The sequence below is a fragment of the Acinonyx jubatus genome, chromosome B4 (genome assembly GCF_027475565.1).
Source record: "Acinonyx jubatus isolate Ajub_Pintada_27869175 chromosome B4, VMU_Ajub_asm_v1.0, whole genome shotgun sequence".
Lineage (NCBI taxonomy): Eukaryota > Metazoa > Chordata > Mammalia > Carnivora > Felidae > Acinonyx > Acinonyx jubatus.
The window spans coordinates 25,780,862-25,804,329 of NC_069387.1; the positions used below are offsets into that span (position 1 = coordinate 25,780,862).

At 40.3% G+C, this 23,468-nt stretch overlaps 2 protein-coding genes across 14 annotated transcripts in view; one reads left to right on the forward strand and one right to left on the reverse strand.

Annotated features, from left to right (window-relative positions):
- Positions 1–14,056: 14,056 nt before the first annotated feature.
- On the reverse strand, positions 14,057–23,288 carry LOC106977379 (uncharacterized). Of its 3 annotated transcripts, XM_053225456.1 has the most exons (3): positions 21,970–23,288; positions 20,258–20,327; positions 14,057–15,246 (listed from the first exon to the last, which is right to left on the reverse strand). In XM_053225456.1, the coding sequence occupies exon 1, from the start codon at positions 23,286–23,288 to the stop codon at positions 22,536–22,538; it is 753 nt and encodes a 250-aa protein (XP_053081431.1). In that variant the 3' UTR covers positions 14,057–15,246; positions 20,258–20,327; positions 21,970–22,535. The 3 variants fall into 3 exon arrangements, with proteins under 3 accessions (XP_053081431.1, XP_053081432.1, XP_053081430.1); XM_053225457.1 differs by lacking the exon at positions 20,258–20,327; XM_053225455.1 differs by lacking the exons at positions 14,057–15,246; positions 20,258–20,327 and adding an exon at positions 20,617–21,662.
- WAC (WW domain containing adaptor with coiled-coil) overlaps positions 22,024–23,468 on the forward strand; it is an 86,763-nt gene continuing 85,318 nt past the window's right edge. For 6 of the 11 annotated variants that reach the window (XM_027073713.2, XM_027073720.2, XM_053225446.1 and 3 more), the window contains exon 1: positions 23,036–23,170. In XM_027073713.2, the coding sequence (XP_026929514.1) occupies positions 23,130–23,170 (41 nt within the window). In that variant the 5' untranslated portion in view covers positions 23,036–23,129. Of the gene's footprint in view, positions 22,161–22,433; positions 22,568–23,035; positions 23,171–23,250; positions 23,358–23,468 lie in introns of those variants that run through there. The other 5 variants (XM_053225450.1, XM_053225452.1, XM_053225448.1 and 2 more) reach the window with 3 other exon arrangements.

Below are 23,468 nucleotides of genomic sequence, written 5' to 3' on the forward strand. Positions count from 1 at the left end.
TAATACCCTCCAGTTCCATCCACATAGTTGCAAATGGCAAGATTTCATTCTTTTTGATTGCAGAGTAATACTCCATTGTATATATATACCACATCTTCTTTATCCATTCATCCATCAATAGACAGTTGGGCTCTTTCCATACTTTGGTTATTGTCGATAGTGCTCCTATAGACATGGGGGTACACGTGTCCCTTCGAAACAGTATACCTGTCTGTATCCCTTGGATAAATGCCTAGTAGTGCAATTGCTGGGTCGTAGGGTAGTTCTATTTTTAGTTTTTGAGGAACCTCCACACTGTTTTCCAGAGTGGCTGCCCCAGCTTGCATTCCCATTTGCTAACTCATTTTAAATAATAATAAAGTACATGTTAACATTTTTATGAAACATCACCATATTTTTCAAAACAAAAGAGAGTAGCTTCGTTCACATTTTTTAAAATCACTTTAATATCTAGCTTAGTGGAACTCATATCATATCTCATATCTACTTCTGCATTCAGTCTTTTGCAACATCACACATCATGAAGCCTTAGTAAACACTGCACTGTACATTCATGAAAAAGAGTGAAAAAGTCAAAAAATGCTTTATTATTATGAAAAGTTTTGAGGTTCCTGGGTAGTTCGGTCGGTTGAGTGTCTGACTCTTGATTTCAGCTCAGGTCATGATCTCACAGCTTGTGAGTTCGAGCCCTGCATTGGGCTCTGCACTGACAGTGCTGAGCCTGCTTGATATTCTCTCTCTCTCCCTCTCTCTCTGCCCTTCCTGCAGTCTTTCTCAAAATAAGTAAATAAACTTGAAAAAAGAAGCTAAACTGTCCCAGGTTTGCCTGCCACTTCAAAAATTTCTTTTAATGTTTGTTTATTTTTGACAGAGAGAGAGAGAGACACACACAGAGCATGAGCGGGGGAGGGGCAGAGAGAGAGGGAGACACAGAATCTGAAGCAGGCTCCAGGCTGAGCTCTCAGCACAGAGCCTGACACAGGGTTTGAACCCACGGACTGTGAGATCGTGACCTGAGCTGAAGTTGGACGCTTAACCGACTGAGCCACCCAGGCGCCCCTGCCTGCCACTTTTATTATCCATTTGACTTCGGTCAACTAATTTAACTACTTTGTGCCTTAAGTGAAATAAAGATGATAATGAGGTAGTAAACATAAGGGTATATATCTATGACATTAGTAAAATAAAATAGAACCTTGAAAGGGAGGTGTATGCAGGTGCTCAGTTTAATCTTGAACTGGAAGTTCGTTTTTACTTGTATTTCCTAGTTTATATGTGAAGTTGGACATTTTTGGTATGTTTATCAGCCATTCGTATTTCTGTTTTTGACTCATTTATTAGTTTACTTTATCTCCCTTTTTGTAGAAGTAGTCTTTTTACTCTTTCATGACCTCTTTATACACCATATATATATTCTCAATTCTTATATGGATTGCAATTATTTTCTCCAAATCCATAATTTATTTTGTAACTTTATTTGTGGTGCATTTTTTATCATGAAGAAGTCTTAAATTTGTATGTCAGATCTATCAGTCTTTTTCTTCCAGGCTTCTGGTTTTCATGTCTTGTTACACCTAGATCGAAAGTATTCCACATTTTATTTCAGTAGTTTATATTTTAAGTTTCAATATTTGGAAACGTAATACACTAAGAATTGACTTTGGAGTATTATGTGAAAAGGGGATCTAATTTTTTTCTTCAGAATGGGTAGCCAATTGTTTCAACATCATTTCTTATTCTATTAATTTGCTGCCGATTAGAATGTTTTCTTTATAATACACTGATTTGTTATAACCATGTGGACCTATTTTTGGATTCTCTGTTTTGTTCCATGTGGTATTAGTCTCTTCCAATATCCATAACATACATTTTAAATTACTTTAGCTTTATAGTAAATTGTAACATATGGTATGAAAAGCTCCCCTTCATTATTCTTTCTCATAATTTTGAATTTTTCCTGAATTTTAGAATGAACTTGTCAAATACAACCCTAACTCCCCCCAAATTGTGACTGTGATTGGAACTGTATCACATTTATATGTTAATTTGGAAGCACCGTCCTCCTTTACAATATTAAGTTATCCGGGGTGCCTAGCTGGCTCAGAGAGTGGAGCATGAGACTTGGGGTTGTGACTTTAAGCCCCACGTTGGACTGTAGTTTAATTAAAAAACAAAAGAAAACAAAACAAAAACCAGATTAAGTTATGCCATCCAGGATTTTAAATGGCTTTTAATTTAGTCCAATTGTTTTATGTCCTTCAGCAAATTCTTAAGATGTTCTCAACATAGGTCTTGCTACTTTTTAAAAAACTTATTCTTGGGTATCAAATGGGCTATTCTGTAGAGATCTGTCTGTGATTATTACCCTCAATCAGGATAAAAACTGTAGATAAAAGTCTACAACTGTGAATTTTCTTATGCACCATATTTTTGTTTTGCCTCATCTTGAAAAATAGAAGTTAAGGCATTCAAAGTTTATAGGATGAACAAAATACATCAAGAATTAAAGATGATTTTTTACTGGCTAAGATAGGTGAACTGTTTGTCTACTAAACTTGTCTGATCCATTAAATTTGTCTCCTCAAGCAAGATAAAATGTTTGAGTTAAAAGTAGATTCCATGCCTCTCCCTGGGTCTTGAAACGAGAAAAGTTAGGAGTAAAATCCTTACTTTTAATGTGTAGAATCTCAAACAATCATGTGCATCAGAATCATTTGAAGGGATTATTAAAACAGAATTTGCATTGTAGCAAGTTTCCAGGTGATGCTGATGGTGTTAGTCCAATGATTACACTTGACCTCCGCTGATGTAGTGAAATAATGCTGGGAGAGAAATTCCAGTAGCCTTGTTGAGATAGATGTAAAAGGAGATGGTAGAGAGAGCATTAAAAGTTAGATCTTGGGGCACCTGGGTGGCTCAGTCGGTTGAGCGTCCGACTTTGCCTCAGGTCATGATCTCACACTTTGTGGGTTCGAGCCCCGCATCAGGCTCTGTGATGACCACTTGCTCAAAGCCTGGAGCCTGCTTCGGACTCTGTGTCTCCTTCTCTCTCTGCCCCTCCCCCATTCGCCCTTTGTCTCACTCTGTTTCTCAAAAATAAATAAATGTAAAAAAAAAAAAATTTAAAGTTAGATCTCTTTCCACAGTAAGGATTATTATGTTTGGCATTATACTCCTTTAAATTTATGATTTTTTCCTCTGGGTTTAGGTTTTATTCATATCTCATATATTTTTGTATGAAATGTTCTGGTTTTCTGGTTTTTCAATTTGCATACAATTGGTAATCTCAACTTTGAATTCTGCTGTGACCCAAACATTATGTGGTAGAGTGCTTTAAAAATTAGTAAGGTTTTAAGTCTTTTTGTCTCATTTGTTCATTCATCCATCAAATATTTATTGAGCATCATCTGAGTCACATGCTTGGGATATATCAATGAATAAAAGAGACAAAGATTTCTACCTTGTGGAGCTTACATTAGTGGGCAGGAGATAAGCAATCCACAATAAACATAGTAAGTAAGTTATATAGCATGCCAGAAAGTGTTCAGTGTTATGGGTAAAACAAACAAACAAATAAAAAAGAAAACACATACACACACAAAAATAGAAAAACAAAACAGAGACAGGGGAATCATGGATGCAGGTGGAGGGGGCTGCAATTTTAAATATGCTAATCAAATTAAGCCTCAGTGAGAAGGTGAAATTTGAGCAAGGACTTAAAGGAGATGAAGGAGTTAGCCAAGTGGACATGTAACAGAAGAATGCACAGTTTATAGCTTGTGCAAAAGCCCTCAAGTAGTAGCATGTCTAGAGTATCTGAAGAACAAGGAGGCCATGGGAACAAGCAAGGGTAGAGAACTGGAGATGGGTCAAAAACGCGGAAGGGTCAGTTCTTTATAGATTTTGGATACTAGCCCTTTGTCCGATATGTCATTTGCAAACATGTTTTCCAATTCTGTCGGTTGCCTTTTAGTTTTGTTGATTGTTTCCTTTCCAGTGCAGAAGCTTCTTATCTTCATGAGGTCCCAACAGTTTATTTTTGCTTTTAATTCCCTTGCCTTTGGAGATGTGTCAAGTAAGAAATTGCTGTGGCTGAGGTCAGAGAGGTTTTTTCCTGCTTTCTCCTCTAGGGGTTTGATGGTTTCCTGTCTCACATTCACATCCTTTATCCATTTTGAGTTTATTTTTGTGAATGGTGTAAGAAAGTGGTCTAGTTTCATTCTTCTGCATGTTGCTGTCCAGTTCTCCCAGCACCGTTTGTTAAAGAGACTGTTTTTTTCCATTGGATATTCTTTCCTGCTTTGTTAAAGATTAGTTGGCCATACTTTTATGGGTCCAATTCTGGAGTGTCTATTCTATTCCATTGGTCTATGTGTCTGTTTTGTGCCACTACCATGCTGTTTTGATGATTACAGCTTTGTTATAGAGGCTAAAGTCTGGAAAGCAAAATCTATAAAGAATTCACCAAACTCCACACCTGAAAAACAAATAATCCAGTGAAGAAATGGGCAGAAAGCATGAATAGACACTTCTCTAAAGAAGTCATCCAGATGGCCAACAGGCACATGAAAAGATGCTCTAAGTCACTCCTCATCAGGGAAATACAAATGAAAACCACACTGAGATACCACCTCATGCCAGTCAGAGTGGCTAAAATGAACAAATCAGGAGACTATAGATGATGGCGAGGATGTGGAGAAACGGGAACCCTCTTGCACTATTGGTGGGAATGCAAACTGGTGCAGCCACTCTGGAAAACAGTGTGGAGTCCCCCCAAAATTAAAAATAGATCTACCCTATGACCTAGCAATAGCACTGCTAGGAATTTACTCAAGGAATACAGGAGTGCTGATGCATAGGGGCACTTGTACCCCAATGTTTATAGCAGCCCTTTCAACAATAGCCAAATTATGGAAAGAGCCTAAATGTCCATCAACCGACAAACGGATAAGAAATTGTGGTTTATATACACAATGGAATACTACCTGGCCATGAGAAAGAATGAAATATGGCCTTTTGTAGCAATGTGGATGGAACTGGAGAGTGTGATGCTAAATGAAATAAGTCATACAGAGAAAGATACCATCTGTTTTCACTCTTCTGTGGATCCTGAGAAACTTAACAGAAGACCATGGGGGAGGGGAAGGAAAAAAAAGTTAGAGAGGGAGAGAGTCAAACCATAAGAGACTCAAAAACTGAGAATAAACTGAGGGTTAATGGGGGACGGGAGGGCGGGGAGGGTGGGTGATGGACATTGAGGAGAGCACCTGTTGGGATGAGCACTGGGTGTTGTATGGAAACCAATTTGACAATAATTTCATATTAAAAAAAAAACACAAAAGGGGCCAATTCGTATATGGTTTTTGTAAGCCACTGTTATGACTTTAGGTTTTATTTTGAGTGAAATAGGGAGTGATTGAGGGATTCTGAGCAGATGAATGACACAATATAATTTATATTTTAAAAGTATCACAGGCTGTTATGTTCTGCATAGACTATAGGGAGCAAAAGTAGAACCAGAGAGATCAACTAATAGGCAATGGAGCAGTAATCCAGATAAGGGATGATCGGTTCCTCAAAAAATTAAAAATAGATCTACCCTATGACCCAGCAATAGCTGGGTCAATAGTGGAATCAGAGTGGGGGCAGTGGAAGAACTGAGAAGTGGTCAGACTCTGGTTCCATTTCACAGAATTTCTTGATAAAATGAATGTGTGGTGTAAAAGAGGGAAATCAAGGATGACTCTAAAGTTCTTAGCCTCAGCAACATGAAAGATGGAGCTAACGACAGTGAAATGAGAATAACAACTGAACAGGTTTAGGGTTGAAGATCAGGAAATTAGTTTCAGATGTCCTCTTGACATCTAAATGGAGATATGGAGTAGACAGTTAGATATAGGAAATTGGGTATCAGGAGAAAAGTCAAGGTAAGATATACATTCAGGAATTATCAGCAAATGTTTTGAAAGCCATAAAACTAGATATCATCACTGAGATGTATAAAGGACAAAATCCTGGGACACTCCAATGTCAAGAGACCAGAAAGAAGCATCAGACCAGTGGAGGATACACCAGTACTATAGGGAGAAAACAGAATTTGGCATTCTGGAAATTAAGTGAAGAAAATATATCCAGAAGTAAGGAGTGACCCACTGTGTCAAATATTGCTGTTAGGTCAAATAAGATTAGGATTGAGGATCAATCATTGGGAGATGGGGGGTATAAGTGACCTTAACAAGAGTGGTTTCGGTGATTGGGTGAAAGCCTGACTGAAATAGGCTAAGGTGAGAACTGGAAAGGAGGAATAGTATAGACAAATAAAGACTAGTATTTCAAGAAGCTGTGTTACAAAGGGGAGCAAAGAAATGGAACATAACTGTCAAGGGAGGTGGAGTCAAGAGTTTTGTACTTTTTTTTAATATAGAAGAAATAACAGAATGCTTGAATGATAGTGGAGATAATCTAATATGGAGGCAAAAATTTGTTAACAGAAGAGAGAGAAGGGAGAATTGTTGAATTAATTATCATTGAGCAGCTGAGCAGATACGATCTAGCAAACTTAAAGGGCCAAATAATGACTGTTTTAGGCCTTGCGGGTCACAAATATTCTCTGTTGTATGTTCTCCTCTCATACCCAGCCATATATAAAAATGCAGAAATCATTCTTGGCTCATGGACTATGTGAAAACAAATAGTAGGATTTGGCCCACAGGTAGTTTGCCAATCCCCGAGCTAGTACACAGGCAGAAAGGCTGATTTTAATAAGAGCATGGAGAATATGCATAGCTTTTGTATAGTCATAGGCTGAAAAGCATAGTACACGAATTCAGCTACTGGTAGGGAGACACTTAGAGTAGCAGAAGCTCTCCTGATTTCTTCAATTTTCTCCAGGAAATGGGAAACGTTATCACTAAGGGTAAGATTGAGAGCAGAAAGTGCTGAATATCTGAGGAGGAGAACTGTATAAAATAGTTGTCTATGAAAAGGAGAACATGGATAAACTTGGAGCCAACATAATTGGATTGCCTGCCAGCATTGTGAGATCACTTGAGGATTGTGTTCATAAATTTAAAGTGAGACCTCTTCACACTGTCATTTTTCTTCCAGTCATGGTCAGCTTCCTGGGAGCAAGAGTGGAATAAACAAACACCGATTAGAGTTACAGTTTTGCCAGGTGAGTATGATGAATCAAGAGAGAATATTAAGGAAATGTCCAAAGGAGTGATCAATAATAGACCATGAAACTTAAACAGAGGGAAAAAAGGGTGAGAGGCAGTGAAACAGTGATAGGATCAAATATATTGGAATTCCTAATGAGTTGGAAGAATTGTTGGGAAGCAGGTATTTAGATGAGGTGAGCTGGAAAGATAGAAGAAGGTGGTCATAGAGGGGGATGCATGAAATTCGGATACTGGTGAGTTTGTAGTTACTGGTAATAGGTAGGGAATGACCAGGGGAGTGGCTTAAGTGCCATGGAAAGGAAAGCTAGTCAAGATGAAATCAAAACATTAGAAAAATCATTGAGGAGCGCCTGGGTGGCTCAGTCGGTTAAGCGTCCGACTTCAGCTCAGGTCATGATCTCACAGTCCGTGAGTTTGAGCCCCACGTCGGGCTCTGTACTGACAGCTCAGAGCCTGGAGCCTGCTTCTGATTCTGTGTCTCCCTCTCTCTGCTCCTCCTCTGCTCATGCTCTGTCTCTCTCTCTCTCTCTGTCTCAAAAATAAATAAAAACATTTAAAAAAAAAACTTAAAAAAAAAAAGATCATTGATATGCATATTAAGATTACCCAGAATGGAGGCAAGAATGTTGGAGAGACTGACAAAGATAAATCATCAAGAAATAAAGGTAACTTTTGTTGACTTGAGGTTTTATTGTTTCGAGCTTAAGAGTAGGTTTTAAGATTTGTACCTTTGGAAGTTTCACTAAGGTTTTCTATGTAGCCAAACTTGATTAATAGTTGGAAATGCTCCATAGACATAAGACAATATGAATTTCCTACTTGTAAGATAGAAAATTATGTTCATAATTATTTTTCATTAGGTTTTTCTCAGTAAATATGGAGAGATGAGTTGGGAGGACATTGTATAGACAAAAGAATGATGGTTTAGATGAGGCTGGTGGTAGTAGAGATGAAAGGAAACAGATGGGGGGACAGAAATTAATGAAGTCAAATCATCAAGACGTAATGATGAATTGGATATGGCATATAAGGGATGGAAGCAACAAGGATGTCTTCTAGGTTTCTATAAAAAGGTGAATGATGGTCTAGCATTATCATTAAGAACAGAGATTCAGGATACCTTTGTTCAAAGTTAGCCTTACTTACAAGGTGTGTGATAGCAACAGGTTATTTTGCTTCTCAGTTTCCTCACTACAGAGAGCAGGTAATAATATATGAGATTTTTGTGAGGATTAAATGAATTAATGGATGTAAAACACTTATTTCAGCCCTAACACATAGTGAGCCTTCAGTGAGTATGAGCTATTTTTAGCCTTTACTGAAACATTCAAAGGTCATCCATTTTGAAAGGCAAGGAATGATCTCAGCTTTGTATGTTTCAAAGCATATACTGGAAGCATACATGTGGAGGTGTTAAGTAAGCAGTTGGATAGTCAGGCCTGGAATGCAGAAAAAAAAGAAAGATCTGGGCTGGAGATACAAATTAGTGTCATGTGTGTTCAGATGGTACCTATCCACAGAAACCGTTGGGGTGGGTAAGATTGCCTGGAAAAAAAAACAAAACAGGAGAAAGACTGATTTTTTAAAATTATTTTTTTAATGTTTATTTATTTGAGAGAAAGTGGGAGTGTAGGAAGGGCAGAGAAAGAGGGAAACAGAGAATCCCAAGCAGGCTCCACACTCAGTGTGGGGCTCAATCTCACAACCATGATATCATGACGGGAGCCAAAATCAAAAGTCACTTAACATACTGAGCCACCCAGGCACCCCTGATTTTTTTTTAATTGAGGTAAAACTCAATTTTAATATGACATAAAATTCACCATTTTAACCATTTTAGTACAGAATTCAGTGATTTCCCAGTACAGTCACAATGTTTGCAACCACCACCACTGAATTTGAACATCATTCAACAAAGGCAGTATTACTACCATTAGGCAGTAACTCCCAATCCAACCTCTTGCTAGCCCCTTCCAAATACTAATACTGCTTTTTATATCTATGGATTTGGCTGCTCCTGATATGTAAGTGGAATCATACCATATGTGGCTTTTTGTGCCCGGCTTCTTTCACTTAGCATGTTTTTCAAGGTTGATCCATATGCATTGGTACTTCATTTCTGTTTATGGCTGGATAAAATTCCATCACATCAATATACCACAGTTTGTTTATCCACTCATCAGTTGATGGACTTTGGGATTGTTTCTACTTTTTGGTTATTATTTGGCTATACGCATTCCTGTACAAGTTTTGAACACTTATTCTCAGTTCTCTTGAGTGTGTATTTAGTAGTATTGCTGGGTCATACAGTAATTCAATGTTTAAACTTTGAGGGCCCCAGAAACTGTTTTCCTTAGCGGCTGCATGATTCTACGTTCCCACCAGCAATTTATGAGGGTTCCAATTTCTCCACATCACTGCTAATACTTGTTTTCAAATTATAGCCATCCCAGTGGGTGTGAAGTGGTATTTTACTGTGGTTTTGATTTGTATTTTCTTAATGGCTTACATTGTTGGGCATCTTTTCATATACTTCTTGGCCATTAGAATATCTTCCTGAGAGGAATATAGTCAAATCCTTGCCTATTTTTAAATTGGGTTGTCTTTTTATTGATGACTCACAAGAGTTATTATATACTTCAGATTACAGACCCTTAACAGATATATGACTTGCAAATATTTTCTCACATTCAGTGGGTTCTTTTTCTTGATAATGTCATTTGATGCATAGAAGTTTTAAATTTTGATAAAGTCCAATTTATCTATTTTTCATTTTGTCACTTGTGCTCTTGATGTCATATCTAAGAATCCACTGCTAAATCCAAAGTCATGAAGATTTACCCAAATATTTTCTGAGATTTGTACAGTTTTGCTATTACACTTAAGTCTGTAATTCATTTTGAGTTAGTTTTTACATGGTGTGAGAAAAGGGTTCAAATTCAGTCCTTTGCATGTTGATATCCAGTTTTCTCAGCAGCATTCATTGAAAATACTATTCTTCCCTCAGTGATCTGTCTTGGCATCTTTACCAAAAATCAGCTGATCATATGTGGTGCCTGGGGGGGTCAGTTGGTTAAGCATCTGACTCTTGATTTCAGCTCAGATCATGATTTCATGGTTTGTGAGATTGAGCCATGTTGGGCTTTTTGCTGACTGCACAGAGCCTGCTTGGGATTCTCACTCTCCCTCACTCTCTACCCCTCCCCTGCTCATGCTGTCTCTCTCTGTCTCTCAAAATAAATCAATAAACCTAAAAAAAAATCAATTGACCATAGATGTATGGGTTTACTTTTGAGCTTTCAATTCTGTTACATTTACATATCTATTCTTCTGCCAGGACCACACTGTTTTCATTACTATAGATTTGTAGTAAGTTTTAAAATCAGGAAGTTGAGGTGCCTGGGTGGCTCAGTCAGTTAAGCGTCCAACTTGGTTTTGGCTCAGGTCATGATCTCATGGTTCATGGATTTGAGCCCCACATTGGGCTCCATGCTGGCAGCATGCTTAGGATTCTGTCTCCCTCTCTCACTGTCCCTCCTCTGATCTCTCTCTCTCAAAATGAATAGACATTTAAAAACACTACAAAAAATAAAAATGAAAAAAAAAAGTCAGGAAGTATGAATACTTCAACTTTGTTCTTTTTCAAGATTATTTGGGGATCCTTTGTTATTCCATATGAATTTTAGGATCAACTTGTCAGTTTCTGCAAAAAAAAAAAAAGAGATGTTGGGATTTTGGTAAGTATTACAATGAATCTGCAGATCAATTTAGGGAGTATTGTCATTCTAACAATATTTGGTCTTCCAATATACAAACATAGAACTGTCTTTCCATTCATTAGGTCTTCTTGAATTTCTTTCAAAAATGTTTTGTAGTTTTCAGTGTACATTTTTTATACCTCATTTAGACTGAGTTCTTGGTATTTTATTCTTTTTGATGCTGTCAATGGAATTGTGTTCCTAATTTCATTTTTGTAATATTCATTGCAAATGTAGAAAGGCAACTGATTTTTATGGGTTGATCTTGTGATTTTGCCCAATTTGCTTATTAGCTCTAATAATATATTTTGTGGAAGGGCGCCTGGGTGGCTCAGTCGGTTAAGCGTCCAACTTCGGCTCAGGTCATGATCTTGTGGCTCGTGGGTTCTAGCCCTGCATAGGGCTCTGTGCTGACAGCTCAGAGCCTGGAGCCTGCTGTGGATTCTGTGTCTCCCTCTCTCTCTGCCCCTCCCCCCACTTATGCTCTTTCTCTCTCTCTCTCAAAATTAAACATTAAAAAAATTCTTTTTTTAAATTAAAAAATATTTTTTGTGGATTCCAGTTAGTCATGGAATAGAATCCTTTTACTATGCTGCTAAATTCACTCTTGTTGAGAACTTTGTATTTATATTCATTAGAGACATTGGTCTGTAGTTTTATTTTCTCATGGTGTCTTTGTCTGGGTTCAGTATCAGGGTAATGCTGACCTCATAGAATGAGTTAGTGTCTCCTCTTCATCTGCTTTTTTTTTTTTTTTTTGTTAAGACTTTGAGTCTTCAAAGAAGACTTTGAGAAGGTGTTGTTTTTTTAAATGTTTGATAGAAGCCACCAAGGAAGCCATATGGTTCTCGGCTTTTCTTGTTGAAAGTCTTTTTGATTACTGATTCAGTCTTGTTACTTGTGGTATTATAGGTCCATTCTATTTCTAATTGAATCAGTTCTGGTAGTTTGTTTTCAGGAATTTGTTCCATTTACATCATCTAATTTGTTGGCATATAATTGTTAATTCCATTTATTTCAAGGTTGGTACTAGTAGTAGTAGTAATAGTAGTAATGTCCCACGTTATTTCTAATTGCAGTAATTTGAATCTTCTTTTTTTCTGGTTTATTCTATTTGAAAGTTTGTTAATTTTATTGATCTTTTTAAAGAACCAACTTTTGGTTTGATTGATTCTTCTGTTTTCTATTGTTTATTTCATTTATGTCTGTTCTAATATTTATTATTTCTTTCCTTCTGCTTGCTTTGGATTTTATTTATTTTCCTTTTTCCAATTCCTTAAGGTGGAAGGTTAGGTTACGGATTCTAGATCTTCTTTTTAAATTTAGGCATTTACAACTATAAATTTCCTTCTTAGCTCTGGTTTTGCCGCATCCATGTTTTAGTGTGCTGTTTTCTTTTTCATTCCTCTTATTTTAAAATTTCTGTTGTAGTTTCATACCATTGTGGTAAAAGAAGATAACTGATATGATTTCAATCTTTTTAAATTTATTGAGACTTGTTTTATGGACCAACCTATATTCTATACCGGAGACTGTTCTGCATGCATCTGAGGTATCTTGGAATATCTCCTTCCATCCTTTCAACTCATTGGTTCTTTGGTTCTAGAGTGAGTCCCTTGTAGAGAGGATATAATTAGAACATTAAAAACATCCATTCTAAAAAAAAAAAAAATCCATTCTGCCTGTTAATTGGAGTTTAATGCATTTATATTCAATGTGATTAGTGATAAAGACTTACTTTGCCATTTGCTTTCTCATATGTTGTATATCTTTTATGTTGCTCAGTGCCTCCACTACTGACTTCTTTTGTGCTAGCTATTTTCTAGAGTATCTTCTACTTCTCTCGTCATTTCTTTTACTACATAATTTTTAGTCTTAATAGTTGCCCTGGGGACTATAATTAGCAACTAATAACAATATTGTTCAAATAAAAATAACTTAGCTTCAAGGGTATAAAAAAAATCTTTGCTCTTAGGCTTCATCCTATGTTATTGCCAATTACATCTTTATACACCATGTGCCCAATCATATAGATTTATAATTACTGTTTTTTGTTGTTGTTGTTGTATTTTAAGTCATACAGAAAAAAAGCTACAAACCAAAAATACATTAACTCTGACTTTTACATTACCTATATAGTCACCTTCAACAGTGCTTACTCATGTGGATTCAAGTTATTGCCTAGTGTCCTTTCATTTCAGGTTGAAAAACTCCCTTTAATATTTCTTGTAGGGAAGGTCTACTAACGACAAATTCTCTCAGTGTTTGCTTTTCCGAGACTGTCTTAACTTCTCCTTCATTTTTGAAGGATAGTTTTGCTGGATATAGAATTCTTGACTGACAGTTGTTTTTTTTTTCTTTCAGCACTTTGGATGTCATTCCACTGCCCCCTGGTTTCCATAGTTTCTGTTGAGAAATCAACTGTTAATTTTATTGAGGATCCTTGTATGTGAGGACTTGCTTCTCTCTTGTTGCTTTCAGGATTCTCTCTTTGTCACTGGCTTGTGACAGTTTGATTACAATGTGTCTTGGTGTGAGTCTCTGAGTTTATCCTACTTGGAATTCATTGAGCTTCTTGGATATTTAAGTTCATGTCTTTCTTCAAATCTGTGAAGTTTTTGGCCATTATTTCTTCCCTTTCTCTCTCTCCTCTCCTTCTGGGATGCCCGTTATGCATATATTGGTATGCCTGATATTGTGCCACAGGTCTCCTATATTCATTTTTCTTCATTCTTTTTCTTTTCTGCTCCTCACGCTAGGTAGTCTTAGCTGACCTATCTTGAAGTCTGCTGAGTTCCTTAACTGACAGCTCACACATATTGTTGAATTCCTCTAGTGAATTTTTAGTTTCAGTTATTATATTTTTCAACTCCAGAAGTTCTATTTAGTTCCTTTCTGTAATTTCAACCTCTTTATCAATATTTTCTATTTGGTGAGACTTCCACCTCTTTATCAATATTCTCTATTTGGTGAGACATTGCTGTCCTGGTTTCATTTAGTTCTTTGTTCATGGTTTCCTTTAGCTATTCCAGCATATTTAAAAGAGTTGGTGGAAGGTCTTTGTCCAGTAAGTCCAGTGTCTGTGCTTCCTTGGGGACAGTTTCTATTAGCTTCTTCTTCTTTTTTTTTTTTTTTTTCCTGTATATTGGTCACGCTTTTTTTCTTTCTTTTCTTTCCTTTTTTTTTTTTTTTTTTTTTCTGCCTGGTTATTTTGTGTTGAAAACTAGACACTTTGATTATTACAATGTGGCAAGTCCGGAAATCAGATTCTTCTTCCTCCCTGGAATGTTTTTGCTGCTTACTGTGGTTGCTTTTGTTTGTTTAATGAGTTTTCTGAACTAACTTTATGAAGTCTGTATTCCTTATTTGTGACCACTGAAATTTCTGTTCTGTTGGCTTAGTGGTCAGCTAGTGATTCAACAGAGATTTCCTTAAGTGCCTAGAGTCAAAAAATGAAGAAAACAATTTCCAGGCTTTATCAGAGGGCTCTTTGCGTGTGTTGGAGCATGACTTTATCACCCAAATGGGCAATTTATAAATCTTAGATTTCATTAAGCAAATCTGAGCAGATCCTGAACATTAGCCAGAGGTGAGACTTTAGGAAATTTGCAGGGTTTTTTCTGACCATTTGCCCCAGGGAGTCTTTTAGATTCCAAGGAATATGTAGGAGCTTTTCAAAGATTTTATTCTCCAAAGTATTTCACTCTTCAGCCTTTCCTCCCAGGCCTTCTGTTGTGTCTATTGTTTGCCCCAACTGTTACTCCTTTCCCCAACTAGCAGCAGCTAATAAACTTGCCTTTAAATGTTCTTGACAAACATCCCCTCGGTAGTCACCTTTGACTCAGGAGAGTTCCACATCAGGCAAAATAAGGGCAAGCCCTTGCCCCAGTCCTTCAGGGAGCCACCAGACAGGTCAAAATAAACTACTACAATTCTCCAATAACAAGGTCCATTTTGCTACTTCTGGCACCAGAAACCTACACCAGAAATGCAGGCTGTTGTCTTCAAAACTGCCACTGAACTGGGGATGAAGAAATGGGGCTAGGGTTAGTTTAAATAACACAAAACTCTCCTAATGCGATTCTACCACTTTGTTCTTGATTAAATGTTTGCCTGGTTACTGTAACCTTTTACTAATTTCCAGTTCACATAAACTTGCTTTTGACAATTACTGCCAAATTATTTGCTGTTTATGTGGAGGGACAGGTCCCTGGAGTTCCATAATGGACATTTTTGTTGACATAACCCACAAGAGACTGACTCATGGAGAACTTCAACATTTGGTAGTGGAGTAGAAGAGGATGAATCTGCAAAAAGGAATGAGAGGGGCTGTCAGAGAAGTAGAAAGAAAACAAAGAATGTGATGCATTATAGAAGCTAAGAGAGAATGTAATGCAAACAGTAGCTATTGCTGCCAAATATTCTAAGACCAAGTAGGAAAAAGATTGGAATATGTTCAGTGAAAACAGGTACATAGAAATCATTTGTGACCTTAAGACTGTTTTTCAAGAAGTCTTCTTCCTTCCTTCCTTCCTTCCTTCCTTCCTTCCTTCCTTCCTTCCATCTCTATGCCCAATGTGGTGCTTGAACTTACGACTCCAAGATCAAGAGTTGCATGCTCTACCAACTGAGCCAGCCAGGCCCCCAAGACTATTTTTCAACATGATACTGGTATTTTGAGAAGGGTAATTCTTTTTTTCTTTCTTTAAAAAAAATTTTTTTTTACATTAATTTATTTTTGAGACACAGAGCACAAATGGGGGAGGGGCAGAGAATGAGACACCGAATCCAAAGCAGGCTCCAGGCCCCAAGCTGTCAGCACAGAGCCCAATGTGGGGTTTGAACCCACAAACCGTGAGATCATGAGCTGAGCCGAAGTCAGATGCCCAACCGACTGAGCCACCCAGGTGCCCCTCTTTTTTTCTTTTAATAATTCTTTTAAAGTTTATTTATTTATTATTGAGAGCACAAGCTGGGGAGAGGCAGAGGGACAGAGAGCTATCAGCACAGAGCCCGAGGGGGGGCTTGAACCCACAGACTGTGAAATCATGACCTGAGCCAAAGTCAGATACTTAACTGACTGAGCCACCCAGGCACTCCATGGAGGATAATGCTTAAAGGTGAGGGACTGTCCTACACATTGCAGTATGTTAGGTGTACTTGATCCCTGATAACTAAACAGCAGTGGCATTCTTCAGCCTTAAGTCATAACCAAGAATATACAAATCAAAACCAAGAAGTACTGCCACATAGCTCCAAATGCCCCCTAGAGAATAATTAGCACTATCTCTTCAAGAACCACTGCATTAGAAAACTGTATTTTGGTGATATTATGGGGGCAGATGACAGTAACCTGGAATGAAACCAGTGAGGTGCCAGAGACAAGGCTTACTGGAAGTTTAGCTGAACTGAGGAATGGGACAGTGTAGCAACTGGGATCAAGGAGGGGATGGGGTTTTTTGACATAGGATTCAGGCATGTTTTTAAAAAAATGGATACAATCCAAATAAAAGGGAGAGTTTAAACACACAAAGAAAGGAGTAATTGTTAGTGTAAAGTAACTTAAGAGGTGGAAGGAAAGCATGGGGGAAGGAAATAACCTTAGAGAAGCTTAATTCCTGTTTTCAAACAGGGACCTTAGGACGATGCAGTAGCATCCCAGCTAATTTCTCTGGCTTCTTCCTTGCCATATAGACAATTCTTAACACAGTAGCTAGCATTACTTTTCTTTTAACTCTCCAATGGCTTCCCATCTCACTCAATAAAAGCCAACCTTCTCACAATGGCCTGTTAGATCCTTCATGATCTGCCCCTTAATCCCCCTCCTTTAACCTATTTGACTGCATTTCCTAAAACTTTTCCCTTCTGCAAAAAGGAATGAGAGGAGCTGTCAGAAGTAGAAAGAAGTAATCAATCACTCTCCCTCCACCACCACCACCGCCCCCCCCCCCCCCCCCCCGGCTTCCTTATTGTTCTTACACACCAAACTCCTGCCTCTAGACGTTTGCTTTTGCTCTTCCTCCTGCCAGGAATACTCCTCTCCAAACCGCCAAACAGCTTGCTCTCTCACCACCTTCGAGTCTTTGCTCAAATGTCATCTGCTCAATGACTACTCTGTTGATTACTTCTTAATCAAGTCCCTCTTATGACCTTCCGCTCTTCTCCATAGTACTTACTACTTTCTAAATTGCCATACCACGTATTTGTTTTATTCCCATCTTCCCCCACTAAAAGGTAAGCTGGTGAGGGGGAAGTAAAGATTTTTCTTTGTATGGCTCATTGATGTATCCCCAGCACATAGTGGGTACTCAGTAAGTTGTTAAGTAGTGAGAATGAGTGTAGGTAGATTTGCAAATTTGGAAAGACAAAATTTCTATTTGATGGCTTCAGTTTGGGAGGAAAGTGATGATGTGATCTTCTGAGTGTCGGGGAGGTAGTAAAGTGAGGGGGGTAGATTTGAGGAGAGTGGAAGTTTGAAAACCTGGTTAAAAGTTGAAGAGATATATAAATAGAAGATTGTCTAGATGTACTTAGGGTTCATTTGATTTTAGTGATTATGAAATTTTAGTGGAATCAGACTGCTGTATTTTCCAATAGCCTTTGGCAGTGTGCAATTGCTCAGATGTTTGGTCTAATTCAGGCCGCAGTTCTGCCAGACAGAGTCAAAGGGTTTAGGGTACAGTTCTCAGTCTTGGCTGTATTTTACCATCTATCACTTGGAAGGACTTTAAAAAGTGGCTAGTTTGTAAATTCAGACTTCACATGGGTAAATAAGGCCCTCTGGACCTGTTAACTATTTACACTATTATCTCTGCTTAAAAAGATACACCATTTACTAATATGGTGCTGTCCTGGAGATTTTTACTCCCCTTTTCTAAATACTGATTTTGGTTACAGCTTTCCTAGTTTTCCACATATTTGAATGAAAGCCTTACATCACAACTCTGAGAACTCAAACGGTTTCTTTTTAGTTTTATATTGCATTTAAAATACAAACTCTCTTGGGGGCACCTGGGTGGCTCAGTTGATTAAGCATCTGACTTCAGCTCAGGTCATGATCTTGCAGTCCGTTGAGTTCGGGCCCCACATTGGGCTCTATGCAGACAGCTCAGAGCCTGGAGCCTGTTTCAGATTCTGTGTCTCCCTCTCTCTCTGCCCCTCCCCTGCTCATGCTCTGTCTCTGAAAAATGACTAAAACCTTAAAAAAAATTAAAATATATATATATATATAAACTCTGTAAGAGAAGAAACTAAGTTAATTTTCTTAACACTGTGTTCCCAAGACACGATACACAGGTCAATGTTTTTGTTTTTTTTTAACGAATGAATAATAACCACCAGCAGTAGGGCATGTATATGCCAGGTGCTGCTAAAGTATTTATGTAATTTCATTTACTTCTGACAAACAGCCTTATACCCTATCAAGCCAATTTTAGAGACAAGGAAGCATAATCACTGAAATTTTAGTAATTTACCTGACATCACACGGCTTGCTAGTCAGTGAATAATATAGCCAGAGCTTTACGTCATTCTGATTCCAAAAGCCATGCTTTTAACCACTATACTATGCTGTATGGGAGGAAGGCAAGGACAGAGAAAATAGGTAAAAATTTCAGGGAATACATTCTTATTTTGTGATCCTTTAGAAATTCTACCAAACTGGGGCACCTGGGTGGCTAAGTTGGTTGAGCACCTGACCGTTGATTTTGGCTCAGGTCATGGTCTCACAAGTTGTGAGACTGAACCCTGTGTCAGGCTCTGTGCTGGGTGTAGAGCCTGCTTAAGATTTTCTCTTCCTCTCCCTCTGCCCCTTCCCAGCTCTCTCCCTGTCTCTCTCAAATACTCCCGCCCCTTCAAAAAACAAAACTAAAAAAATAAATTCTAGCAAAACCTTTTTAAGTCACTTTTACAACTAGAGGCATGAGGACTTCACTTTTTGACTCTCCTCCATGAATAGGATCACATTAAAATCATGGTCACCTACAGCCTAATGGGCCAATAGTTCTTCCTCTCTATTGGCTGATACGTTAATCTGTTGGTTGAAATATGGATCTTTTGTGCACATACAAACTTGCAATCTCTCAATAGAGAGGAATGTAAATAGTTTAAGATTTGTTATACATGTAAATTTTCAAATGTTATCTAATACAATATTTTATCCGCATTAGGAATAAGCCAGCTTTTCTCTATTTTATTTGTGACAGCCAGACTGGATCTTATAGCCACATGTCTTTTCTTCTTAAGATTACAATACTTTGCTAGTTTCCTTTTTTAGTGTTTATTTATTTTGAGAAACAGTGAGCCCAAGCAGGGGAGGAGCAGAGAGAAAGGGAGAATCCCAAGCGGGCTCTATGCTGTCAGCATGGAGACCAATGTAGGGCTTGATTTCATGACCATGAGATCATGACCCGAGCCGGTATCAAGAGTCAGATGCTCAACCAACTGAGCCACCCAGGCACCCCTTCTATTTCTTTTAGCAATTTTGTAGGTAAATATCCTTTCATTCAACATATTTTTCTGATGTCACGGAGATATCATTATAGTGGGGGACAACCAATAAACAAAATATGTATTATATGGCAAATAGTTAAAAAAAAAAAAAGAGGATGACAGAGAGAGAATGGTGGGGTGCCATAAACCGAGTCTTCAGAGGAAAGACCTTTCTAAAAGTGAAATAGTGTGAACCACTCAGGCGGCCCAAGTTTTTTTTTTAAATGATGGCAGCTATTAAAACATGTTTTTAAGTTGACAGGAATGAATCACTTAAGAGTGAAAAAATCGTAAAGTAGACGATTCCAAGAGTTAAACAGAATTCAAGGCAAAGGTGGCCAAGTTTGCTCTTAGTAATTTTGACAGTTTATCCATAGTTACTGGAGTATAGCAGCATACTCAGATATAGAAAGGTTGGTAGATGCAATGGTGAGTAGCAGACAGCTGTTATTGATTTCTGATTTTTTTTTCTATTTCCCTGGAGAGATTAGAAGCATGATAAGGATCTACTCAGGAGGAGTGGGATTAAGAAGTTAAACAGCTGTTTAAGAGAACAGGCATAAACGTATTAGGGAAATTAGACTATGGGTATGGGGAGAACACAAGGAGCTCAATCCGGAGTTAGCAGGGCTGTGTTTTTCTCCAGCCAAGTTCAACTGCTCCGCAGCAAGCATACAGTGAATTAACCAGGACTGTGGATTAGAAAGATAAAATGGAAGAGAGAAGGAAAGGATTGAAGGTATTCACAAAGGGTTTATAACAATGGATAATGGAATCTAAAAATAGGCAAGGAATTTTTTAAAACATGGGTATAACATTTAGATGTACCTTTTGGTAAATAACTGATTCTTATTTTGTGAGGTAGTTCTATGAAGTCACTGTGAACACTGATCTGTTCCTAGGGGAAAACAGGGTTAGGTTCCAGAAACACTCTGGTCACAACATTTTCATCAGTTTCTATTTAAACATCTTATATTCATTATTGATTCCTTAACACTGAACTCATCACAGTCAAGAGCACAAATAAGAAGCCTGAAAGTTTATCTAGAGCCTGTGTTTTCTCCACAAGGCACATCACATTTTGTGCTTAGGGGTACTAGACAGCACTTTAGCACTACGCTTGGAGGGGCATTTAAAACAGCAAAACCAATAAAGCACATGAAAAGTGCAAAAACCACAAAAGTATATATATTATGAAAAGTACATTTATTTACAATATGAGAGCTGAATTAATAAGGGAGTGCTATCTTGTTCAACACAGCTGGGAATGTTACATTTTTTGCCACTGTGTGCATGCCCATGAATGCTATGCACACTGATTTGGTGGTTACAAATTTTTAGTGAGTAGGCAAATTTGCAAATATGGAATCTATGAATAATGAAAACTGTACATTGCCTTGTAGTTTCCTCCAGTTCGCGGCTTTTGATCAAACGGTGTATGTCAAAGTTTCAGCACATGATTACCATCAAGAAATTAGTAATAATTTTTGCTGCCGGTTTTCAAAAAGATTCTGCAAAGGATTTATATATTTGTGTGTACTCTGCTAACTTGTATCTTCAGTGCATTTGTTACAAACGTGTTAGAAATTGCACGTAAGACTCTAGGTTTTTAATTTTTTTCCCCATTTCAGTCACTAGCAGTTTTGTTTTAGTTACCAATAGCTCACAAGGGGTATTAAGCTTTTACTGGTCCTCACAAAAAGCAATAATCTTAACATCTGGCAGGGGGACTTGACAAATGACGGTATGTAAGCATTTTTTCTTCAATCAATTGTGATTTCAGGGCCTCTTCCCCACTTCATTCCTTCTCTTTATTAGGCCGAGCAATAAGGATAATTGTTGGAAACCAAGTCAGCTACTTTTGGATACTTGTTTTTGGTGGGGTCTTGTTTTTTTCTGGTTTCCCGTTTTACCTTTCTCTTTTACGCAAATAAGTATATACTTCTTTTATGTTTATTACAATCTATTCGTTAAGTTAATGCTGCCTTATAAGAAATTCAGCGCAGGGGAAAAAAACCCCACCTGAATATCAGCCACTAACCACCCCACGCTTAATTTTGGGGGGTACACCTGACTTTTCCCCTCCCAATACGCCAATGTTGGCATTGCGCCGGTAGCGGTTTATAAAATTCAATTTGTAGCAACTCCATTTAGCACCCCCTATGCCTTTATTCACATGCAGAACGTTCGAATGAATTTTCTTTCACCAAAGGACTTCAAGGACAAAGAGGAACTAGAAGAGAAAAATGGGAAATAAAGGTGAGGGTGGGGAGGACACTGCCGCGGACGGAAAATACTCCTCAAGGATGAGGCGGGTCAACCCTTTTCCCCTGGAACCCGTCCCCCTCCAGATCAGTTTCGGTTTTAATTCACTGCCCCGAGCCGCGCGCGCGCGCGCTCCCTCCTCGAACCGGGCACCTTCGCCTTACAGCCGCTGGGGCGCCCTGTCCTCCCGCATTCTGTACGACACCCCGTAACGCCTGCGTCTTTCCTCGCCCGACAAGCTCGCTTTCCTGCACGCCTCCGGGGGTGACACTTACTTCTAGCGCGTCGACAGGCGAGCTCCGCGCAGCCCCTGCCCACCGAAGGCCGGCCGCGCGCCCGGCTTCCGGTCTGAGGCAGGTGCCCAGGCCCGGGTTCCGGCTCCCGGGAGCGGGCCAAAGGGAGCAGCGGCACGCTCCCCACCTCCCCGAGGGCGGCTGCTGTCGTTGCCAACCGAGGAAGCTCCTTGGTAACCGTCCGCCCGCCGCCTAACCGGGGAGTGGGGGGGGAGGGGGCGTCCGACCACCCCGCCGGAGCCCGAAGGGGCGGGGGCCGGCGGCCGAAGAGCTCACTCAAGGGCACCCGCCCACCCCCGCGCCTCTGGGCGCACGCGCAGCAGCCGCAGACTCCTTTATTTAGTCCGCGATGGCTTCTCTCGCGCCCCACCGTCCTCCTCCCGAAGGCGGCTCCCTCCCCGCGCATCCCGGAGCCCCCGGGAACAGCCTCGAGCGGGTCCCCGAGCGGGACTATCCCTAAACTGGAACAGCAGCGGCCAGATTTGCGTGTGAGGAAAAGAAGCGGCAACCGGAAAGACCTGCCGGGTAGCGAGGAGGCGAGCCAGGCCTCAGAGGAAGAGGAAGGCCGGGGCGGGCCGAGGTTTGCCGAAGGCGGCGTTCCGGAGCCGCGCGGGGCGGGGAGGCAGGCAGAGGGTGGGAGAGGAGGGGCGCGGCGGAAACTGCCGAGGTTTTCCGAAGGCCGCGGCGTCCGAGTTGCCCGGATGTAGTTGGTGGAGCGGCAGCGGCGGCACCAGCGGCGGCGGCGGCGGCGGCAGGAGGCGGAGGAGAAGGACCAGGCAGCGGCGGCGACGGGGGGAGGAGGGAGGAGGGGAGGAGGCGGCGGAGCAGGAGGAGGAGAAGGCGGAGGAGGCGGTAGCTCTCCGCGGGGCTGAGCCGGACGCGTCTTCTTGCCCCCTCCCCCCGGTTCGCCGCTGCCGCCGTGTAGTTGGCGCCGCTGCCCGGGCTGAGAGTGAGCGTGGTGTCGGCGGAGGGAGATGGCCCGGGAACGCCGGCGCCACTAACGGGGAGGTGCTGAGAGTCGCCGAGGGCGCGCCGGGCCCTGGTGCCGGTGCTGCCGCCCGCCCGCCGCCTGCGCGCCCGCCCGCCCGCCTCTCGCGGCCGCTCTCCCCCTCCCCCGACACACACTCACAGGCCGGGCATTGATGGTAATGTATGCGAGGAAACAGCAGAGACTCAGTGATGGGTAAATTGTCTTTTCGTTTCGGGCCGGGCCGCAGCGCGGGCGGGGGGCGGTGGCGGCGGCGGCGGCGCGGGGAGGGGGGGGGCTGTTCCTCCTTATCTGGTGCTGGCCGAGCCGCCATTTTTGTTGTTAACCCTGATCCGGATCGGGCTGGGGAGGAGGAGCAGCCGCGCGAGCAGGCGAGGACTGAGTGAGTGTGGAGGCAGCGGAGGGCCGGGTTCGCGGCGTTTCGCTCTCGTTACCGCCTTTGAGTCGTGTGTGTGTGTGTGTGTTCGTTGCCGGTACGTTTGGTAGGTCTCCC

Coding starts and splice junctions, on each gene's coding strand:
- LOC106977379 (XM_053225457.1), bottom strand. CDS start 23,288: ATGGCGGCTCGGCCAGCACCAGATAAGGAGGAACAGCCCCCCCCCTCC.